The sequence below is a fragment of the Metopolophium dirhodum genome, chromosome 3, assembly GCF_019925205.1.
Source record: "Metopolophium dirhodum isolate CAU chromosome 3, ASM1992520v1, whole genome shotgun sequence".
NCBI classification, from domain to species: domain Eukaryota; kingdom Metazoa; phylum Arthropoda; class Insecta; order Hemiptera; family Aphididae; genus Metopolophium; species Metopolophium dirhodum.
In genome coordinates, this window is record NC_083562.1 from 35,218,050 (window position 1) to 35,242,011 (window position 23,962).

Genomic DNA, 23,962 nt, shown 5'->3' on the forward strand with positions numbered 1-23,962 from the left:
AAATAACATTTAATATTGCAATATTAATAGTATTTTTTTTTTTTTAAGAAATAATATTTTATATTACTTGTTGGTATTTGTCGAGCTGTGAGAGACTTTCTTCCAAATTATGTGCTTGCTCTTCGACAATTTTGAACAATTTATCTAGCTGAGACAAACTGTCTTTAGATAAATATTCAATGTTTTCACTACCTCCAAAACCAGCTCGGAAATGAATCTAAAATTCAATATTGATATAAATAATAATACCTACATAATTTTTACCTACTAAGAAATATATAGAATAATATTTTATCTTGAAAATATAAACAAACCTAATTTTGGATGTAAAATTATTTATTAAGTAAGTATATCTTATTTTTTTTACTATAATGAACTTACAACAATATTATTATACTAAATTACCTAATACTAAGATTGGGAAAAAAAAACTAAACATTTATTTTAGAATGTATTAATCATCATTACCAAGAAATATAGATTATAAAAATGTTTGATTTATTGTCATAATGGCCTAACATTAATCTTAGCACGTGATTGTCATTTGTCAAGCATTGAGACATGGATGGATATGACATTTAAATAATATAATATGATTTAACTGTAATTCAATTTTAAGTGATGAAAATCAAGTAAAAATTGTCATAAGCAGCTCATTTAAAAACTATAATAAATATTGAATCCATTTAAACTATCCATGGTATTTATACATACTTACTATATTATGTCTATACATGAAAATTAAAATATGTCAATGCAACAACATAAACTGCATAACATGTTGAACAGTTGAATTATCATTATCATTATTTATCAAAAAATAAAAGATTATTAGAATTAAATAATATTATGATCTAACTCTACATATTTTAAGATATTTCATCTTAAAATATTTTATAAATAAAAGTCAATTTTAAACAATTTAAATTTTAGTTATAACTTATAACTTGAATAATACATTTTTCTCATAACCCTAATATATACAATCGAATATTTAGCTGTGCTATTATTTTTTTTGAAGAAACAAACATAAATAACGAAGTAAATTCCAACTTTAAATGTAATAATGTAAGGTACCTACCTACTGTAACTGTGACTTGTAACCAGTTACAATTAATTTCCAATGTAGGTATAATATTGTATATTACCTAGTGCCTACCTTGTAATTAGATACCAACAATACCTATGTTAGTGTAACTTGTAACTTATTTACTTGTTACCAATTAAAACTAATTATGTAACTTGACCATATCTGTCCATATGTAGGTATACATTTTCAATAATTATTTATTATTAGTATGGTACATTATTTTTCAATAAAACCTATATCATGTAAATTTATTTTAAGGCAAACTAAATCTGTTTATGAATTAATTTGAACATTGTTGAATTAAGAAACAACTGCCACTAGTTCCCAAACAGTAAAAATATAATTATATTGTATTATTGTATATCAACACTTTTTTTTAGTCTATTTTTGTGGTTACGATTAGTTTTAACTTTTACAATTTTTTCTCAATAAAAATGATCAGGAACTCCCAAAGTGATCAATGACAACACATTTTTTGATTACATTTTAGATTATTTTGTATTACATAATATTTAATGAATTATGTTTATTTTTAAAATTTAAACATAAAAATATTAAATATTAAATAAGTATTAAATATTAACTAATCATTTTTAATCTGTATGTTTATATATTAATCATGGGAGCGAAAGAGGCATAAGAACAATTTTCTATTTTTAGGGTTGCTTAAACAAAAAAAATATAGGCAACCACTGCAGCTGCATTTTACTTTAAATGTACATACAATTGTACATGTTTCATGAAAAATCCATAGTAAAGTGGTCACAGAAAAATTACACAAACAACCTTAAGAACCCCAATCACACTTAAGTATTGAATAGTTAAAATAATTATGCCTATTGTTCAGTCATTTAAAAAAATTATAGATAAATAAAGCAGTGTAAATTAAATTTTAAATTTCGTAATATTATTACTTTATAATGGTTATAAGTTATAACTTATAACTTAATATTAACATACAATATCAAATTGTTATGTTCCATATATTATAATATAATAGTGTTTAACCTGCAATTTTTCAGTTGACAGTGTAATCTTATTTCTTTGTATTGTAATATCAGCCAACATCTTTTCCCTCAGATCATGTTGTTCACGTAAGGTTCGTTTTTTGTTAGCAGCTGATTCAATAGCATTTTGAGATTTTTCGATAAAAGATTTAACATCCTTTAATTTTCTTTCAAATTGCTCCCATTCTTCACATGTCTCGTGCAATAGAGCACTCTATACAATTATATTTTTATACATTTTAAATAAATGATAATTTGAAATTTGCTAATTAAAATTTTATTACTTTTTCTGAGAGTTTTCCCTCTACATCATTTTTAGCATTATTAGCTTCTTCTAGTTTTTCTGGCAACTGTCCAACATCTGTAGATAAAGCGATGATATCCAATTCTTTGCTCATTTCAGCTAGATGTTTGCTCTGTTGTTTGCTTGATTTCACAGCAGCCTGTTAAAGCATTAAAACAAATTTTAAAATTTATATCAATTATACAACAATATATAAATTGCTTTATTACCAAAAATTCATGGGCTTTTTGTTTTACTACTTCAAGTGAACTTAGAGTTATCGGTTCTTCTAAATAATTTGTTTTATTTTGGCACCAGGCCATCACCAAGTCATAAACAGATAAGAATTTTTGCCAGGCGTCCAAAGTGTCACCAATCTAAAAAAAAATTGTCAATTTAACAGATCAAAGAGTTTTATAATATGCAAAACATTACTGTAGTCTGGAGTGCTATTTTTTTTTTAAGTTAAAAATATGATATTGTATTTAAGATATTTATATATATATATATATATATGTATAGACTAATGTACATTTTATCATCTAAATCTAATATTTGTTTTTTATTTATAGTACCTATTTTATTATCTTGATGTATAAATTATTATTATGTTTATAAAGATTTATTTAATTAATTTATTATTGTTGTTGAATTTAAAGTACATATACATATGTATACATATGTATACATAATAACATATGGATTATAGGTATATATATAAGCTTTGAAAAGTATAATACAAAATATTTTAGTAAAAACATGGGCACCACGACCACACGTAAATACGTAATATACAGTATAAGAGTTTTTCCTCTCTATAGTTTATTAATTTCATAAGGTAATGATTTTAACGCATGTCTTAACTTACTTGATTACGTTTTTCGTCCAACCAATGTTTAACTTGGCTCATTTTTCCTACCAACGATTCAATCGTTTTTGGAATCATTTCTTTTTCTTCTTCGTCTTTTGTCTTTTCAATGATCTCTTTACCATGTTTAATAGCTTTATTTAGTTTGTCATTAATTGCACTTATCTCATCTTCAATCGTCTAAAAAATAAAACAAAACACTTTTAGTACCAACTTTAAACTTATGAAACAATTTTTAATTATTAATTATTAGTGGTTGTTTTTTTTAAAAGAATTGTATTAGGTATAACTCGCCACACAATACAAAATAAATAATATATACCTAGGTTACCTAATAGAAAGAATAGATACACTCATGTATAAAACGATTATTGTATTGAATAAATTGTATAAAATGTCAATAAAAATAACTTAATGGCAAGTTTGAAGTTGATCAATACTTATTAAATATCAACATTGAAGTCTATTAATTATTAGATAATTATAACGAAATTGCTATACTTTTTTATAGCATATAGGGTATATCCATAATAGGCTATTATTAAAATTGCTAAAATTAAAGAAAATTATTGCAGTTTTTTAACAGCCAATTGTTAGTAGAAAATACTATAAAAATGTTAAAACATGTTGTTAAATAAGTTTGTTTGCAAACCTAATTAATTGTAAAATATATTATACCTATTGATTTATATTCAAATAAATTTAAAAAGTATTTTATGCAGATGAAATAGGTAAACCTATCATGTTCATATATTAAATTCCTAGTAAAAAAAAAACCATAATAATATGAAAAAATTATATCGGTGTACCTAATTATAAAATCTACTTTTTATCAAAATATTCTATTAGTATTATTTTTTGAAAAACTTGAATTCCTATATTAACATTATATTTATATAAAAACAATTTATTGTTTTCTAATATATACATGGATATTCACACAAGGATAGTAGCCAGTAGGTAAGTAAAACTAGTATTCAAACAATTTAAGCTTAACATCTAAATGTATCAAAACCATGCAACTCATTTAACCATTAAAATTCTTAAACAAACAACTCGTACAATATAGTGTTCTCAAGTGACACAACGCCTCAATACTTCCTTAAGCAGAATCAAATGTGGTTTTAACTTATAACACCCTATCAATAGGTAGAACTTGAAAAAAAAAATCTTCTATAAGGAGGAATAACTGTGTAGTTCAAGGATACTGAACCCTCCCAGAGCCGAGATAAAATCAAAATGTATTCCTTAATTGTCGTTGATTAAAAATAAAGGCCATCTCAATCTTATATTACCTTTATATTGCCATTAAACTTTGAATGCAATTTTATAGCACCGTAGTAGGTATCTATTATAATAACTAATAAATAAAGGTAGGTAGTAGGTACTAAGGGTAAAAGGACGTTTCACCTCCGTCGTTTCTTCCCCGTCAAAAAAGCGAGTCCACGCTCGTTTCATCCCCGTCTATTATTAAGATAGGACATTTGGCATTTTGGCCCCGGGAGTTATGTGATGTTATTTATCTACCCATAGGACGTTTGGCCCCCGGTATTTTAAATCACTACATTTAAATAAAATGGCTTTTTTTAATTTCAAATTTCAATTATTTTTAAAAAACGTACAATTTCAATATAATCTATATTAATATGTGGGAATGGCCTCAAAATTAAAATTTGATTCAATAAATCAAAAAACATTCTAAAAACAACTACTTCACAAATAGTCCGGTGTGTTGCCTACCAACAACTTGTAACAAAATTCCTAATTTTGATTTTTTTTTCGATTCTTGCTCTAATTTAAAAACTTATATTTATTATTTGAATATTGATGTTGAATTTGTTCTCAGTTATTTCAACTATTGTCTTCATGTGTTAAATTAACAATAATTTTAGTCTTTCAATACACTGTACTCTTACCCATTGGGGTTTTACATATATTTATTAGATTCTGAGCGGAGCTAGGAAGATAGTGGTTTTACAATAGTGTTTATTATTTTTTTTTTTTTTTATATCCTGTATACAAAATTTTTAACCAGAAGAAGTGCTTCGATTTCAACATATAGTACTTAATCTTTTGACAAATTGGATCAAGATGGTACTTTAGGGAGGTCATTTTTCGATTTTATCAATAGTTATTTAATGTCACGGGAAAAACCACCGAAAAATTACGATAAACCGCTAAAAATGGGATTTTAATTTCCAATGCTTTGTTTATCACCATAGAAACGAATAAAAAATAATAATATTATAATATTAATTCAACTTAGGTACATGATATAATAAATAATAACAATATAAAATATCCAGACTGACAAATCGTCTCCGCTCAGAATCGTTTTTCTTATACAATGATATTATATCATTGTATTTAAGTTTAATACAATCCATTATACAATGACCCACTTGTTACCTACTGTACAGCAGAGCGACATCCACTTACCCGCTTTTTATATAATAAATATTATATTATTATTATTGTTGTTATTAAAACTAATCAAATTATATTAAAAATATTATTTTTGGGAATTTCCTAACATGTGAAATTACCAGTTTTGTTTGAGTTGTTCGGCGACAAAGACGACGACGACAACGACGTAATATTAACTCCCGGGGGCCAAATGTCCTATCTTAATAATAGACGGGGACAAAACGTCCGTGGGCTCATTTTTTTACGGGGATGAAACGGCGGGGGAGAAACAGGGCGTTTCAAGATATGACAAAAAATACAAACAAGTATTAGTATTTAGTATACGATATAAGCCCTATTATTTATTAATAATATTTTTCAACAAACTGAAAATGTATTGTTCGAGTTTTGTGTAAGTTTTAAATTTAACTTATTATTTTATGATGTGTATATTAAAAAATCAGACTCTAATAAGTGTATTTGGCGTGTTTAAATCGTGTTTAATTGAATATACAGCAAAAATATTCTTTAATAAATAACAATAAATTACGCTCAGTTTCATAAGAATCTAATAATACGTATTACTTTAATATTAAATTGTTCAACGGGCTTCATAAGATCTGACTATCTGAGGGATAAAATAGTCATAGTTTTAGAAATTTAAATATGACAATATTACATTTTATTAAAACCGTTATTCGTTAACGCCTAAATTTGGCAAACACTCAAAAATTCGCCTAAAACTATAAAAGATAAAATAAAGCTATTTGGACGCAACCCCTTTGTCGGTGACCACCGTCCACCGGAAAATTGTTAAGTATTATTATGATGCAAAATTAAAATAATGATTGAATAAACATACCTACTGTGTGCTCTATTACTATAAAATACCAATAATTAAACAGTCACGATTGCCTAACTGACTTGAAAAATATATGCATCTAACTAATATTTCATATTATGATATAAAAAATAATTTGGTAGATAATATAGATAATATAGATCCCCATCTCAATTTTTTTTTAAATTGTTTAATTCGTTAACTATTAAAACTACTTACAGAGTTATTATATTTATTTATTAAGGACGAACTCTTTTTTTCATTGTGTACTAACTGTATAGCGTGTATACTGCATAGTGTACATAGGTACTCTCTAATAAATCATTTTAAATATTAGAAACCAAATATAACAATATACCTTATAAGATTATAACTTTCAAGACTGTATAATATGAATGTACGTAGAATAATAATATTATTATTATTTAGGTCGTACCTGTATATGTTCTTTGATTTTTTTTGGTTCACTGCCGCGATCTTGAACCTTCACTTCGGCCTCCTGAAGCCATCTCTGCACGTCATCTACATACTTCAAATACTCTGTCCGAACGGTTTTGGCCCGTTTTAGGCCTCTGCTATTTGAATCCATCAGGCTTGTTAATTCTTCGGATACAAGCTCCAAAGGATTGAACTAAAAACGCAATTCCAGTTAGTGAAACAACAAATAACTAGGTATCTATTTAACTAGACGAAACAACGAAATTATAAATACAATTTAAAAAGAAAAACACCAAAATCAGTGAGCTGCAGGTATAGGTATGGTAATTAGTTTTATTTATTAATTTATAAACATTTCTTCGGCTTTTAATTAATTTGTAGATAATAACTGTGTAGGTATACGAATTACGATTACATTTTTTTAAACAATTAAATAATTGTTATAATATTAATTATGTTTAGGTAATTTTTTTAACACCACACAGCATAACGCGCCGACGAGAAACAAACAAACGATATTATACTATTATAACGTTGTGGTATTTGCGTACAACAGTCGAGTGGCACAGCAGAAAACGACGCGCTTGCGGCAGGATAAACAAATCGCAACAACTATAATAAAACGGACGAACGTTTAACCGCACTGGCGACGGAACACAGTTTTTAGTTGCGCATGGATGCTGTACAAACAGGTTTTATGCACATGAAGAATAATATTAGTCATCATAACAACAACAGTAAAGGACGTTTTATTTATAAGTCTTCGGTAATATACAAACACATTTGAGACGGTCCCGATATCAAACGGACCAAACCTAAAAGTTAATTTTCGGATGTTTGACCTCCGATTGTGTAATTTTATTGACGGACCAATCAAAACTATACAAGAGACCGACTATATTATGCTGTTCACCCACACTGCAGACGTTATTATTTTTACTTTTTACCAGCCATTATTATTATACCTACTTTTTAAATTTTATTCGAATATGATATATGGAGATAGGCGCTTATATCTTACTACTTATATTAAAATACGTTCACTGTTTAACGATCGATTGACACATTATTTTTTATGAAGCACAACTAATAAAAAAAATCACTTATAGTATAGATTGGAATGTTATTTGTCAACAGTCGAAATGTCATTTAGCGTTTAGGTATGATATAACATTGAAGAAAACTGTTATTTTTCTCGTATTCATATTATTCTCGTTACTCATTTTTTATAATTAAAAATAGAATTATAAGAAAACGGTTGAGTATATTACCATAATATATATTTACATAGTGCACACCTATAAGCAGGCTTGTCATTATTATTATTAAAATTCACAATAATGAAAGAAATCACATTATTAATGTGTGAAGATTATAACTTATAAGGTAGGTTGGAAGGAAGGTAGGAACCTACTATCCTATCTGGCTATCTACGGCAGTATAATTTATTAGCCTGCAGAATGCTATCTACATAAATTATAATAGGTTAGTACTTAGAATTTTTAAGACTTGCAGTGGGATGGCTATTTAGATTCATCATAATCATGAAGCAATAAGTATTTACATTTAAAATATAATTACGTAAAGTATGTTTCTGAAAAATATATATTATAATAGTTGTTTAAAAAAATATTTATACAGATATATATATAAATGATACACAGATGCAGTGCGTTCCCGAAATATGTATTTACTTATTTGTTTTCCGGAGAATAACGATCAAATTGTCGAAACCGTCATCTATTATCAAAGGCCATAAATGATTTAATATGTTATTTATTTACTTAACAAGAATTATTGTTCATATTTTTAATAAGATTAATAGACGATTTTATAATATTTATGAAAATAATATATAATTCGTAAATTGTTCGTCAGTCATAATGTAGTCACCCACATTACTGATATTAATTTGCATGAAGTAAAATTATTTAATTGAGTTTAAATTAAAATAAATTACAACATTATATTTTACGCATAATTAAAATTCATAAATATGTTCGTCTACTCTGCAGCTCTGGACCTTATGTTTCATGATAATATGCAATACAAACTATGAAGAGCACGCCGAAGGGACTGAATAAAAAACAATGATAATCATTATTCATTACCTATCCCGCAGAATCCCATTATTGAATGGCTAGAAAATGTAGTTTATTTTATGCAGGGAAAAAAACCATCTACTCCATATTTTTTAATAAAATATCGTGTTTGTTATTAGTAACCATTTTGTTATTATTTTTTGGTTGATTGGTTCAATTGAAGAGGTTTCATCAAATAAAAATGTACCTAGTACTACCTACCTACTTACATACAATTATTAGACAATTTACGCACATTCTTGTTTTGTCGTCTGATTATGCAATCATTAAATTTATAATAGAATCTGAATTAAATAGTGAACGATGTATTTTCTTAAAATTGGTGAAAGTACCTTTTTTTTTGTATTATCGAGGACCGGGGAAAGAACCACAATTTGCATTTCAGCTCCCCGGGCGAAAGTACCTAGAGTTGTCCCCATTTTTGACGTAAAAAATATGTATTACCTATATTGTAAAAAAAATGTTTTTCGTAAAAAATACTATTATAGGTTACCTACTTACTATATATTTTAGAATTTTCAAAATATCAATTAAAAAAATTCATCCGAAAAAAAAATGATATTGATGAAATAAAAATCAAGTATTATTATCATCATAAATTAAAATATTGAATAATTACTAATTACACATACATATTTTTATGAAGCCTTAAAAAATAAAGTAATAATAATAAGTGTTTTAATCCGTGATTACATTAATTAAAATTAAAATTATATAATATGCCACAGTAACTAGTAACCTAATTTTTTTTTCAACCTTTTCTGGTTCTAAGAATATAATTTATAATATCTCTAATAGTAAAAATTATTCGCAATTAATAAAACATTAAATGTTATATTTGATTTAATTTACTATCGTACCGGAGTGATATTAAAATAATTTTACCTTTATACACCTTAACTAAATAACTTGCAATGATAGTGGAATTAATTAATTGTATACATTATAATTATAACTACAATTCATATTGTAATAGATAATCGTTCTGTGTTTTTTTTATTATATTTTAAATAAATAGAATATAATGTACCTACTATATTATTGATTGAAATTGACATGGCAAGCTATGCTTTTATAGAGATTCAGTTTATAGTAAAAAATAGTTTATAGAAACAAGAAAATCCACCAAACGAATTGCTGCAAAAATACTCGTTCGATTGACGAAATATCTTTGAAGGTCGCGCGAGAGAAGGCTTGAAGGCATGGTCACACCAGAGTACTAGATAATAAATTATAGAAAGAAGCTAGCTTTTACACGATGGACAAGTAATATTAAACAAAAAGCAAGAAAAATAACTGTTTACTCACCGGTGTTTCGATCGGTTCGATTACATGATTATTATCGTTAGCGATTCGAAGTCAAAAAGATTTTATTCAAGAGGTTAAATATCAAGAATACTTTTGTCACGCTTCGGTAGGTACGAACGTAAGTTGTCGTCGTGATACGGCGTGGCGAACAATATTGGTAAATTGAAAATATGAAAATTATTATTAAAATCAGTCGGGCCAAAAATAAAATATGTAGACAAAATATGACGTTCGTCGAGCAATAGATTATTTAGGGTTACAGAATGAAAAAAAAAATAATAATAGTTCAGTGTTCAGACGCCCAGGCAGAAAACGTAATTTTACAGGTAGGCGTGGTAATTTGTCTCTTTACGACATGTACTACAGTGTAGCTATCGCGTACTGTACCTTATTCATCACAGAATAGAAAGGCCTTGGGAATGAATCGTTCTTAAACACGACGATGAACAATCGAGAAAAAAATTCCGACTTAATTAATTTGGACTAAAAAAAAATAATACCCGGAGCGCGCAGCACAAGTAGCCAACTTCTATAAATTCCGATGACAAACACCTGATTACTGATACACTGTATGCGCGCGACCAAATTTGAAAACAATTTACTAACAATATATCAATAGTGGGACGTGATCAAATGTACAAGATTAGCCAGTGTTGTATACTTGTGTATAAATATTTGAGAAAAAACTTCATACCTATATATTATATACGCCTGGCATGGCTGTAAAACATAATAACAATATTTGTTAATAATTTAAATCACACTTTACACTGTTTAAACTATTGTTTTTATCGGACAGATTTGAATAGTTATTATATTATCAACAGTTTATAGTTTAGGGACACAAGAAATAATTTTCACAATAAAACCTATACCCATAGTGTATTTATGCATAACATTTAATTGCATTAAAAACGCGATTACCTACTTAATACTTGAATTATTTTTGTCCGTGTAGGTATAGTTAATGCATATATATTATTATTTATTATAATAGATGCTTTGAATAGTTGGATAATATATAAATAGGACATTGGTAATATACTAACCGGTAACCATCACGAACGATATGGAAATAATTTTGAAAGGAAACAATTCATACAAAATATATACAATTATTATCCGAATAAAGGAGTTATTTTTTATTTAACGTGGTTTTTTAATATAGGTTATTAGGCTGTAATTTCAAATTAATATCCTATATTATAATAAATATATTTACAATAGTCAAATAATAAAATATAAAATAATAACTACTAAAGCTGTAATATTTTATTTTTCTAAACGCGTTTGTTCGATACACTAGAAACATGAAATTAAAAAACCAGATTTCAGGACATAAACAAAAAGCCAATGACGGCCGACGCGCACTCGTCCCACTTCGCTCACCTCGGCACGGGACAACAACTAATTTATTGTAATTAAATTATCAAATTCGAAAGACGACGGTGAGCGGATTTTGAAGAATTTAATAGAATATTAAGCATTTTCGACAGTTAATAGTTATTGGCAATTTTTCTTAACGCCATTGAAAAAATTGATAGTTATAACTTATTTTAACCTAGCCTATTTAATAAACATAACCATTTAACATTAAAATATCGGAAAAATTTGAAGCATTTCTATTAATTAATCCAAAAAAATGACAACAGAGTTAAAAAATGTAATTAAGAATTATACAAAAAAAAGAAGTTAAAACACAATATTATTCTATATACCTAAGGTATTTGTATTATAGTTATATAAATCAACGATTTAAATTGAACCATAAACTATAAACATATCTATAATAATGTACAATTTATAAGACCATAACCATTATTAAATTCCATCTTATAATTTTAATCAAAATGTTATTATAATTTTAAATTTTTCTTTTTTCGAACCAACCTAATAAATTATTATTTGAAGATGGTATAATATTATAATAGTATATGCCGGTAATATACTATTATCTGAGTTGGTAAATAAAACATAAATACGCGTTAAATAAATTATCATAAGTGTTGAATAATAGGCGTTGTAACTATACAATCAAATTACTACCTCATGACTTATTACATATTACATATATTTGAACATAATATTAATTACTGCCAAAGTATACTAAGATTATTAATTATTTTATAGTCAAATAACGATAACTCGAGTAATACAAAAGAAACATGGGAAAATTCTCCTAAATGATGATTTGCATTTTTCTAGTATTATGTAACAATATAATATTTTGTTTACCTACATTTAAACATTATTCACTAAATATCAATTAACAATATTGACGTATTATTTTTAAGGTATACTAACTGTATACTTATTTAACATAACATTGATACTTTGATAAAAGGTTGTTTTTTGTATTATTATAAAATATAATTCAGCGTTTGTTTATAGACACACAATTATCATGAATTAATCAGAGATTATCCCGCCCGAAAAATTAAAGCTTTCGACTTGGCAACATGTCAACGTGTCAAAATTTACATTGCATACATATTATAACATTGATTAGTGATTACCTATAGGTATTTTGGTGAGGGATAACACTCTCATTCAAACTACGATCTTAATTGTGTTCTTCAGACTCAAATGTAATTTTTATTGTTTACGATTGCAATTATAATAATCAGTGTCGTGTAACATACGATCCAAGTATTGCTTAGATGATTTGCGCTTTTGGCTATCATCGGTTCAAGCAACACCTTAAATATGGTTGGGTACTGAGTGGATATTGATATAAGGAAAATAGGACATTTAATCGATACCGGTCACCAAAAATTATTTAATCAACACCAATTGTTTTTTTTATTTATATACACGCCAGTGACGCTACTGATAATAATGTATTATAAACTATAACGATGAACATAATATTAACATAACAAGGAGGTGATCAACAAATACATTTACAACATCCACAAAATCTAAATATCTATAGCCTCTATAGGTATGTCCTATTATTTATTTATTTTAGATAAACTCATAGAATATAAATCGTCATCGAAAACGATAAACCAATAAAATTGATCGATAATACTCATAATAATAATTTGTTTAACGATAAATTATTTGTAAAATTAGTAAACCAACCAATCACTATAATGTATAATTTAGATTAGGAAAACATTCTCGTTGTTAGTATCTGAACTTAGGCATTTGAAATTTATTAAGTCATAAATTATAATACATTCTTTATGAAATACGTATAATAATATATACATAATAGACTAGGTAATGAGTTTAAAATAATATGTAAATAAATATGTATGTTCAAAATAAATGTGCATGAAAACATTTTTTTTTTATCAAACCAATACGAGGTAATACGGTATAGTTACCTAATAGTTGTTAAAACGCCATCACAAATCGTTGCTAGTTCTAACTAAAATACATTTTTAACCTAGAGATCTATACTCTATTAACTCTTGACAAAATTTAAATTAAATACCTGCAACAACCTATAAATATTAATATATTTTTCTATTATGCTATAAGAAACGGTAGGAAAAGTAAACTCTCAAATTGTTTTATTTTGTATGTACATTGGAATAAAACTGGTAATTTTACATCGAATAGTTTTATGCGTACAGTATTAAAATAAACTATTCACAATTTATATATTAGAATAAACTGCCCCCTCGTAACTCGAAAAGCATTTAAACAAACATAATGAGTGCTTATAAAATCCAATTTTTATTCAAACAATATGTAAAATTATTTCTTTTTATTCTTGTTTAATTTTATGCTTTCCTGAACACACAATGCAAATAGTAATAATACTATGAAGGAAACCATATACTTACATACATTTTATAAAAATATATATGTACTAATTTGCAAACTTGTTTTTACTATTAATTCACGAGATCGTATTGCATGGTATATAGTTCCGCTTTTGTCAAATAGTGAATGTACCTAAGTTGGTAGGTATTAAAAAGAATCTCTGTAAGTATTAAGATGTTTCTATATTAAATTAATATTTAGTTGGTTTTTAATTGTATAATTATTGAACAGTATTTTAAATAAAAAGTGTTCAGTTAAATTTATTTTATAAATTTAAACTAATTTAAGAGAAATACCATACAATTAAAAAAAAAAATAATAACCTAACCTAAAAAATAAAATATTTAGTGGTTTAATAGTTAGTTATTCAAACTCACTAGTATAAAAAAGTGATTGTATCATTTTCTAGATATTTGGAAATGCAAATTGTTTTTAAACTAGTAAATATAAAAGTACTAGTAACCAGGTAAAAAAAATGACAAATAGATATGAAATGTTATGGAAAATTATATAAGGGTACTTATTTTAGATTCTGAGCAGAGCAATTAAATGATGTATTGATTTTAGTGTATTTTTTTTTTGTGCATTTGGGAGGTCAAAATTTAAAATTTCCATTAGTTTTTGAAAGCGTCAGAAAACAAAAAAAGAAAATTCAGAAAAATGAGAATTTTCACGCAAAATCAATTTTATCTTTATTGATAAGTATAAGTTATACCATATAACTAAAAAATGTATCACCGTAGAAAATTTATATTTCACCAGGTGTTAAAGTGACTATTTTACATACATGATATATATCTAACATATTCAAAATATTTCGACTCTTTTCAATTATTTACAGTAATTTGAATTTTTTAAATTTTTAATTTTTTTCTCGATTAAAAACTTGAAATTTAAAGCTAGGTTTCTTATAAGTTTTTTTTTAGCAGTTTAAAAATATTAAAGATTCATATAGGAACGGTTATTTTTTGTATAACGCATTTAAAATTCAAATTTTGACAAAATGCATAAAAACCCCCAACCTAACCTAACCGAAAGTTTGCGAACTATTTTTTAGTTAGAAATTCATAAAAGATTATTTTTTTTAGCTAAAATTGGAAATTTTAATAAAAGATTCACCATAAGTTTTTTACCTTTAACAAAAAAAAGTTAACCGGAAAAATCCATAAGATATTTTCGATTTTTAATAATTTTTATTTTTATTTTAATTATTAAATTGTATTATTTATACATGTAAGCCAGCTAGGGTGACACACCGTCAGTGTAAGATTACACTCAGGAATCCTTTTTTGTATGCAATGATTTATCATTGAATTCAAATCTAACACATCTATTACAATGAAAACTACTCGACAGCTACTGTGTACAGGAGAGCGATACCCCAATATTCACTTCTCCACCTTTTTACGTTTGAAATAATTACAAAATAGTTTTAATGAAGTTTACTTAAATAATACCTATAAAATATAACGAATAGTAATAATAGTAAATAACATGTAAACAACATACCTTGCTTAATAAATCGTTTGGCACTGATTTTTGTGATGAAATGTAGTTGTTTTGTGTGTGTTCAATAAATTTTTTCAGATCGCTAGCGGCCTCTTTAACTTTTTCGGATAAATCCTAAAAAAATTATTGAAAATTATTCTTAATATATATTATAACAGATCTAAATAACAACGTATCACTTATATATGTTGCAAACAAAAAATATATATCTAATAAATCACTAGGTATACATAATAAATAACATTGCTTAGTTGGGAAAAATATTGTTATGAGCTATTCAATAAATATACAATTAATGCTTATTTACATCTTGACCAACTTAATTTAAGGCAGGACGTGTTTTTTTGAGTTAACATTTTAAGGAGCAGTCTTACGAGAGGATCCTTGGCCAGTGGAACTTTATTCATTATTATTTATAGGTACACTTATACATATTATACCTATTATAATACTACTATACCTAAAGTTATTATATTTGTGGAGCCGCGATAAGTCGTGTGTCTATCCGTTTAATATAATTTATGTTTTAACAATCGATAAATTTCCATTAATTTATGACATGAGTATTTGTGAAAACAAAATATTTATAAAATTATATAACAAAATTATTGTACTTCTGTGAACTTACGTCAAATTCCTTTTGGGTTTGTTCCGTATCTTGAGCGAACACATAAAAATATTCCACTTCAGGTTTAAGACTATTCAGAGACGACTCCAATTTGTCTAGTCGGGCCTCAACCTCGGTGAAATCGTTCAAATACACTTCAAATTGACTGAGTTCGTTGTTCAATTGTTGCGCGAGTCTGAAACAAAATTAACGTTTAAAACGCACTGGAATATACTGGATCTAAATCGCACACTTTTTCGCCACTACACTAGAAGGCACGTACTAAAAAATGCCAACAGTTTATTATTGTAATTCTGGTTACATATATTCCAGTTCTATATTTATACATATAACTTTTGGACAGGACCCAATTATTTAGGACTAAATTGTAACGATGCGAATGTTTTATTTTAGTCGAGCGTTTTGAGTAGCATTTCGCACTAAAAAAATTCGACAATATTATGAAGTCTGAGAATATTACGACCACCGATTTTTTATACAAATATAAATCAAAATATATTTACAGTTTCCCCACATGATGTTTGAAAAACATCAGAGTAAATAACAATAAAGTATTATTATTATTATTATTTTATCATGTAGACCTTTACTTAAAAAATAGTTATTTTATGACATAAATATATAATTATGAAACAAATATATTCTATTAAAAATGTATATAGGTACTCCGCCCGTAAATATTTGCAATTTTGTTGCAATTTATACGTTTTTGCTTGTGAAAACTACAAAAAAAAAATAGAAAAAAAGTTACAACTCTATGTAAAGTAGCGTACCTATTGTACCTACCAATTGTATCATAGTTCATAACATGCGTAGTAACAATTTAAATGATGATTTTATATGCATTTTGTTAGAGGCTTTTACTTAATATTAAAAATAATAACTTTTTAAAAAATCCAAATTAGAAAAAAAACTTTGAGAAAACAACGGATAAAAATATATTGTTCTCTATATTTTCTTACTATGAACTATGATACTACTAACTAAATTTCAACCATGTTATCACAATCTAGGGAGTACGGAGTAGGTTATAAGTACTAATAATTATGTAGGTATTGTACATACATATTGACAAAGGACAAATATTTTAAATGTTGAGCCCTCACTTATCAGTACGACAGTATAAGCTGTTAAGATAAAAGTAAAGCTGCGCAGAGGAGTTGAATTTCACGGAATTATTTATTGGTCAATTAAATATGTACTTTAAACTTAAATTGTTTCCAAAACTGAACTCCAATTTATAAGTATGGTGAACCTGAACAGCGCATTTATTTGATGAGTTCCGGTTCGTTCTGAGACCAAGAAATACATATAATGTAAATATTATAATGTACATCAATATGCATTAAAACATTTAAAAATAAGTAATAATTAAATTTTCTAGGAAAAAAATTAAATTCTGTATTAAATGCAGTTGAGTCTTGATATCTTGAATCTCAAGGTGAATAATAATAAATTCAATTTGTGTATTTTTAAAGTTATATACCTCAAACATAGATAAATTAGACACACTTTAAAGGGCAAGAAAAGAATCGAGTTATCGAGGTTATCGAGTTATCGATACTTCACTATAATGTGAAAGAATATTATGATCATTTTACATACAAGAAAGTACATATTTCTTAAAGACAGCTTTTAGTGACAAATTGTATGCGTCAAATGTACCCATTTATTATTCAACTTATTCCAGTGTTTTATACAATATCATACAATTATTATGTGTATTATTATTATTGGTAGTAGTAATTTTTACTTAGGTATTGTAAATTTGTCCTTATTTTTAAAAAAAATAGTATAATATTTCTCGGCCAAATATGTAGAAGTAAACATTAAAATTTAGAAAAGGAAAAATTCAGTGTCAAGTAAAGTTGTTGACAAATTCAACTCGGTTTTACCTATACAACAAACAGTATGTATGATGGAGAAAAAAGAACATAGGTGGTACTATTTGTGAAATAAAAGCTAATGAAAAACGTTCTCACCCACGACAGTGTAGTTTAGTGATACTGTAACGTATTACATAATAATATATTAATACATCATGTGCGATTACACGTGTTGATAGGTATTCCTATTTTTCTTTAAGAGGATCGCATCATACGTATTTTTCGTACGTTTTAGACCAATAAGCGGTGGTATATTACACATAATTCTGAATATCCAATTTTAATTTTTAATATATGTATAAATTCTTTGGCAAAATAACTAGGTTTTCTAGGAAGTCGATTTTCAATTTTCAATTTTAAGGGACCATAAAATTTGGATATTTTTTTAAAAAATCTCATGAAATAATTACATTCCATTTGTATTTATTTTGGGCTTTTTGGGTTTTATATCAAGAAAATGGTTACTACAAAGCATAGTCTAGGAGCTTACGAATTCTACCCTTTTTCGAAATTACAATCAAACTTCAGGAAATATGTTTAATTTACTACCGCTTTTTGTAGTTTTTATAGGTGATGCATAGAAGAATATATTTCGTTTTTCTCGATTTATTGACATGACGTGCGTGTGCGTGCGAGAGTGGCACATGGCGGATTCCGAACGTATCTACGCACACTAATGATCATTTACTTCGCACACAACCACACTGCGTAAAGAGTATAAGACATCGAATTGCCTATACGCGACCCCTTATTAAATCACCGCATTCAATCCCCTGGGGCCTGGTCGGGTGTCTTTAATAAGGGGCAATATTTAGGCAATATGCAATTTCGTTGCCGCTGTCCATGTCATTTGTGTTAGTCGTCAATGATGATCAGTGTGATTGTGATTGTATGCGGGTACCGGGCTATCTGCGTGTGCGCACATGTCAACGACACCGCCGACCAAAAATAAAATGAGTGATTTTTTGCTCAAAATACGCTTTACAGGAAAAACTCTCATGCATCATAGAGAGGTCTGATTTGATTAATTTTTTTTTTTTGAAAAGGGGATAATTTTCTACAGGGCGCATTGGACTTAGATTTTTAATTTCGTTGCTTAAAACAATAATAACAATTTAATAAAAATAACAAAATCTTGTGAAAATTGGTCATATTCAAAATCGTATTATATGGTTTATAAATAGAATTTTGAAAATTCAAGTCCAGTGCGCCCTGTAAGAAGTGTTTCTCTTTCAAATAAAAAAAAAAATTATCAAAATCAGATCACTCTACGAGACGTGAGAGTTTTTCCTGTAAGGCATGTTTTTGAGCAAAAAAACAGGTCACGTGCAGGCCCCTTAAATGTATAATGCTATACATTAAACGCTCGTTATGTCAAAGCACATGGGGAACAGAAATAGTGATAAATATATAATGTATCAAAAAGTTTGAGAACACAAATATTCAAGATATCGACGTTCAACATAATAAGAATCTACTATGGTTGTATTTTAATGTTATGCAATGTTAATTTTTATTTTTGGATCTTTTAAGTTGTGTCTGCTAACTGCTAAGAGATTCTACAAGACTAAAAACTGCAGTTTTAAAAAATCTACTACATTCGCAAAAATATAATAAAAAAAACATTAAGAATCAAAATGTTTCCATATCAAATCAAACTTAAAAATTAAAATAAACACTTTCTTAAAACAGAATGTGTTAGTTCATAAAACCTTCAATGTGTTATTATTTCAATATGAAATTATAATACCTAGCTGTAATACTTTGTCTTTGAGGAGTATGACATAATCAATTAGATGATCTAATACATTAATTATCTGGCAGCGTGCCAATGAGTTAGAATTTTTTTTTGAAAGCATGCGGTTTGTTCTGCTGAATGAGTCATATTATATCATATTATAGACTATACTAGGCTAACACACTACACATACCTACAATATTTAGACTCATCATTGCGGAGTAAAAATATATTGCGTATTAAGTATTTCATAAAATTAAATGAATAAAAATAAATAAAAATAATGAAAATAATACGTTACGACTATAAATTGTTTGCTTCAAAGTTTTAATGAATGTACCTATTTTCAATGGTCATAATAACTATGTCCACTGTTGAACTCTTCATAATATTATTATGACGGGTACCTAGGTATGCGTATTATATCTTGTATAGTTACGTAGTGTACCTACATACCTGTATTTGGAACTGGTGGCCCCCAGTTTTTTAAGGAGTTCAAACTTCGAATTAAGTAATTTTCAAATTGCATGCATGCAGATGGCAGGTCTTTTAAATGTGTGAGTAGTAAGTGATCATTAGTGTGTGTGACTATGTAAAACTGTAAAAGAAATAGCGGGGCGTTCCCGCATGCGCATGTACAAGTCACTGCCTTAGCGTTACGAGTTTTTTCTCAATAAGCTTGGATCAAATAAATGATATATTTTTTAAATAAACCACTTTAGGACTTTTTAATTCATAGGTATCCGCGTCACTACCCATTACCTATGCATTTTCATTATTTTTTTGTCATTACTCATTATATAATATAATAACTTGAATAGTACTAAAGCTTTTATAATAAAAACAAAATAATGTTATGTTAGCCAACAATAATCCCTTATCCACTGAAACATTGGCTAGCTCCGTCAATGTAATATAACAAGTTATTTTTATATTTTATGGTACCTGGATATGAAATAAAAAGTAGCTATAATTGTTGCGGTTTTGAATATTATAATATATTTATATCGTTAAAAATTATAGAACACAACACCTGGGTCAATTAACAATTTTACTGTTCAAATAAGTAACATTGACGATTGACCTATTACCCAGAAATAAATAAAAAGTTAATTTAAAAAAATATTAAAATATGCGCCTTGCATACTGTATAGCGGAAAAATGTGTTCAATTTTTTTTTAATTTAAAATAACCTAACGTGTGATTGATAGCTCTGAATATTTAAGGAATGCATTCAACAATGAAACTAATAAATAATATTGGGGGACGGAGTGGCCGAGCGGACTAAGGCGTCGGTTGTGACGCACACCGACGCTGGCTCAAACTTCGGTTCATGGGCGGCATTTTTCTTCGGGCAAGTCACGGTGTCCGGTGATAAGTTCCGCCATCCCCCACCCGGGCATGGCAGATACCCACTGGTGCCCACTAAAAAATCTGCCAGAACTACACACACGTGTTACACCTACAGTTCCCTCCCCTACAAACAAAAAAACAAACAGCTAATGGCCATAGTTGCCGGGCTTCACGATCAATAAAAAAAAAAAAATAATAAATAATAATTTTTAGTGAGGAACATCTTATAGATATGATATTTCTTAAACTACAAACTTATTAATTAATCATTTAATCATCGGTAAACATTGAAAATAGGTATTGGTGTAAGGGGCGTGTATATAAGTTCTCATACTGAACTTTATTTTCGATTAAAAATGATTACGTAGGTATCCTACATTCAACGCCATAAATTGAATCAAATTAATCACATAAATAATAAGACAAAAATAAGTTTTTATCAAAACGAAACTTTCTTTTGCTTAAAATCCTTATTTGTTGCACATGAACGTTCTATAAACAAAGATGTTTTTATGAGCCAAGATTATGTCAATATAGGTAATACAATACATGCATTACTATGAATGATACGATTACGCCCTTGTACTTAAATTGTATAAATTATATTTTCAACATAACTTGTGAGTTGGTCGGATGACCTTAAATACGTTTGCATTATAATTAATGCATTAAAAACGGCATTCGCTAATAAACTGTTTAATGACAATTTAAAATTGTTAATTATTTTCCTGCAAGGGAGTTTTAAATTATAATACTAAATGTAATGAACATATTTTTTTTTTATATTATATTATAGCTAATAGGTAATTACATCAAAATATCTATTATAATATTCAGTAGTTATAATCAGTGGCGTATCTACAGGAGGGATATGGTGGACATATCCCCCCCCCCCCCGAGACCAAAATTTGTACACAATACAACATGTACCTATGTAATAATATGAATATAATATGTGTATACTGAATGTCTATTAAAAATTGTATACCCCCCCCACACCCCTCCTGGAAAATTCCTAGAAACGCTACTGGGTATAATATAATTTTTCATTTTACTTGATATTCAGTAAGAATAGATAACATAATATTGTATACTACTTATAGGTATTTAAAGTTTAAAAATGATTTTATTTATTTATTTGTTTATAAATTACCGTCTGTAGGTACCTACTGTAGTTTAATCAGTAGAGCAAAATAATTTAACTTACGATTCATGTTTTTCGTCATGCGATTTAATGTCATCTTTCAAAATAGTGGATGCGGGATGGGATTCGGAAATTAAAAAGTTGAGAACACTCTCACCGACCGGCTTAGTATTATTGAGTTGATCACCACAAATATCCAAGTTGTCTTTAAGTTTCTAGAAAACAAAACCACCCCCAATGTTAATATGCAACTAGAAAAATTTAAAATAGGTGACATAGACAAGGCTTACGCGGAGTGTAGCTATAGACTCCACTATTTGATCTTTCGATCTAATCACTCGATCGACGCTCGTTAAAGCATCTTTAATGCGAGTAAATTCGGTTTCAATTTTCCTATACTCGTTTTCGATATTTTTCCATTTATCACCCACTTCGGTCACTAACATTATTCGAGATGACATTTGTTTTTCTAGTTCAGACCACTGTTTCACAAGCGAATCGGTATTAGATTGGATTTCATCGTTGCCGACAATCAGTTTTGATTTAGTCAGTAATGAATCCAGTTCGTTTTGTTGACGCTAAAAATACAAACATCAGGTACCGATATTAATAATTTTGATTACAAAACAACTTAAAAATATACATTACTTACAAGTAAATCGTTTTGCACTAATGTAATTTTTTCAACATTGAAGTATAAACCAGCTAAGTTCTGAATAGGATCTTCCTTGTATTTACAGCGGTCTAAAATCGATGATACTTTGTCGACAACATTTCTATATTCTTTAAAAATACCAAATTCGTCGTCCATTTTTTTCTGAATGGCTTTAGCCGAATTCATTACGTCGTTGAGGTCTTTATTGAAACCCCGTTGTTCTGCCGTCAGAACATCGTTTTGCTGAGAAGTTAAGGACGGTCTGATTTTATCTATGGAATGCTTGATTTTCTTAGTGACTAAATCATGAACCGTTTGATCACTGAAGAATGCCTGAAAAAAATAAAAATTGAATAAACGGATCAATTCAACATATATTATTATACAATGTACATCTTGCACTGTACATACTTTTAAATGCTCCATATTTGAAACCATATTTGCATAATCATTTTTGTCTTCTTCGACGGATGCTAATTTTTGTTTAGCTTCGTTAATCCACAGTATAAATTTGTCCTTTAACTGTTCGTAGTCTAGACGGTAGTCTTTATTTATATTTAAATATGTTTGTCTGTCTTGTAATTCTTTTGGTATAGTATTCAAAAATGAGCTAGCTTCACTCAAACATTCAAGCATTGTACTGTCTTCAATATTTTCGTTTTGGGCAGTTGAATGTATCGTCTTCAATCGAGACAAATGCTCGTCAACTTTTATTTTTAATTCCTTAATAGAAAAAAAAACATTACATTTAAAATTGTATATTATATTATATAGTGTCATACTATAATAGGTTATTAATAATAAATGTATGAAAAGTATTCATAAACTAAGTTTGCTTTCAAGTATAATGCATATATTATTTTAGTAGGTACTTAGGCATAAGTTTGTACATGTAATGTAACATTAATATATAATACTATTTAAAT

General features: G+C 27.5%; 1 protein-coding gene across 1 annotated transcript in view; it reads right to left on the reverse strand.

Annotated features, from left to right (window-relative positions):
• Nucleotides 1-23,962, reverse strand: part of LOC132940087 (muscle-specific protein 300 kDa) — a 74,877-nt gene that overhangs the window by 706 nt on the left and 50,209 nt on the right. The window contains exons 82-93 of the mRNA XM_061007501.1: nucleotides 23,448-23,759; nucleotides 23,034-23,369; nucleotides 22,672-22,959; nucleotides 22,445-22,596; nucleotides 16,261-16,435; nucleotides 15,633-15,746; nucleotides 6,932-7,126; nucleotides 3,249-3,428; nucleotides 2,611-2,757; nucleotides 2,382-2,540; nucleotides 2,099-2,311; nucleotides 68-217 (exon numbers count right to left, since the gene is read on the reverse strand). Coding sequence (XP_060863484.1) covers nucleotides 68-217; nucleotides 2,099-2,311; nucleotides 2,382-2,540; nucleotides 2,611-2,757; nucleotides 3,249-3,428; nucleotides 6,932-7,126; nucleotides 15,633-15,746; nucleotides 16,261-16,435; nucleotides 22,445-22,596; nucleotides 22,672-22,959; nucleotides 23,034-23,369; nucleotides 23,448-23,759 — 2,421 coding nt within the window. The remainder of the gene's footprint in view (nucleotides 1-67; nucleotides 218-2,098; nucleotides 2,312-2,381; nucleotides 2,541-2,610; nucleotides 2,758-3,248; nucleotides 3,429-6,931; nucleotides 7,127-15,632; nucleotides 15,747-16,260; nucleotides 16,436-22,444; nucleotides 22,597-22,671; nucleotides 22,960-23,033; nucleotides 23,370-23,447; nucleotides 23,760-23,962) is intronic.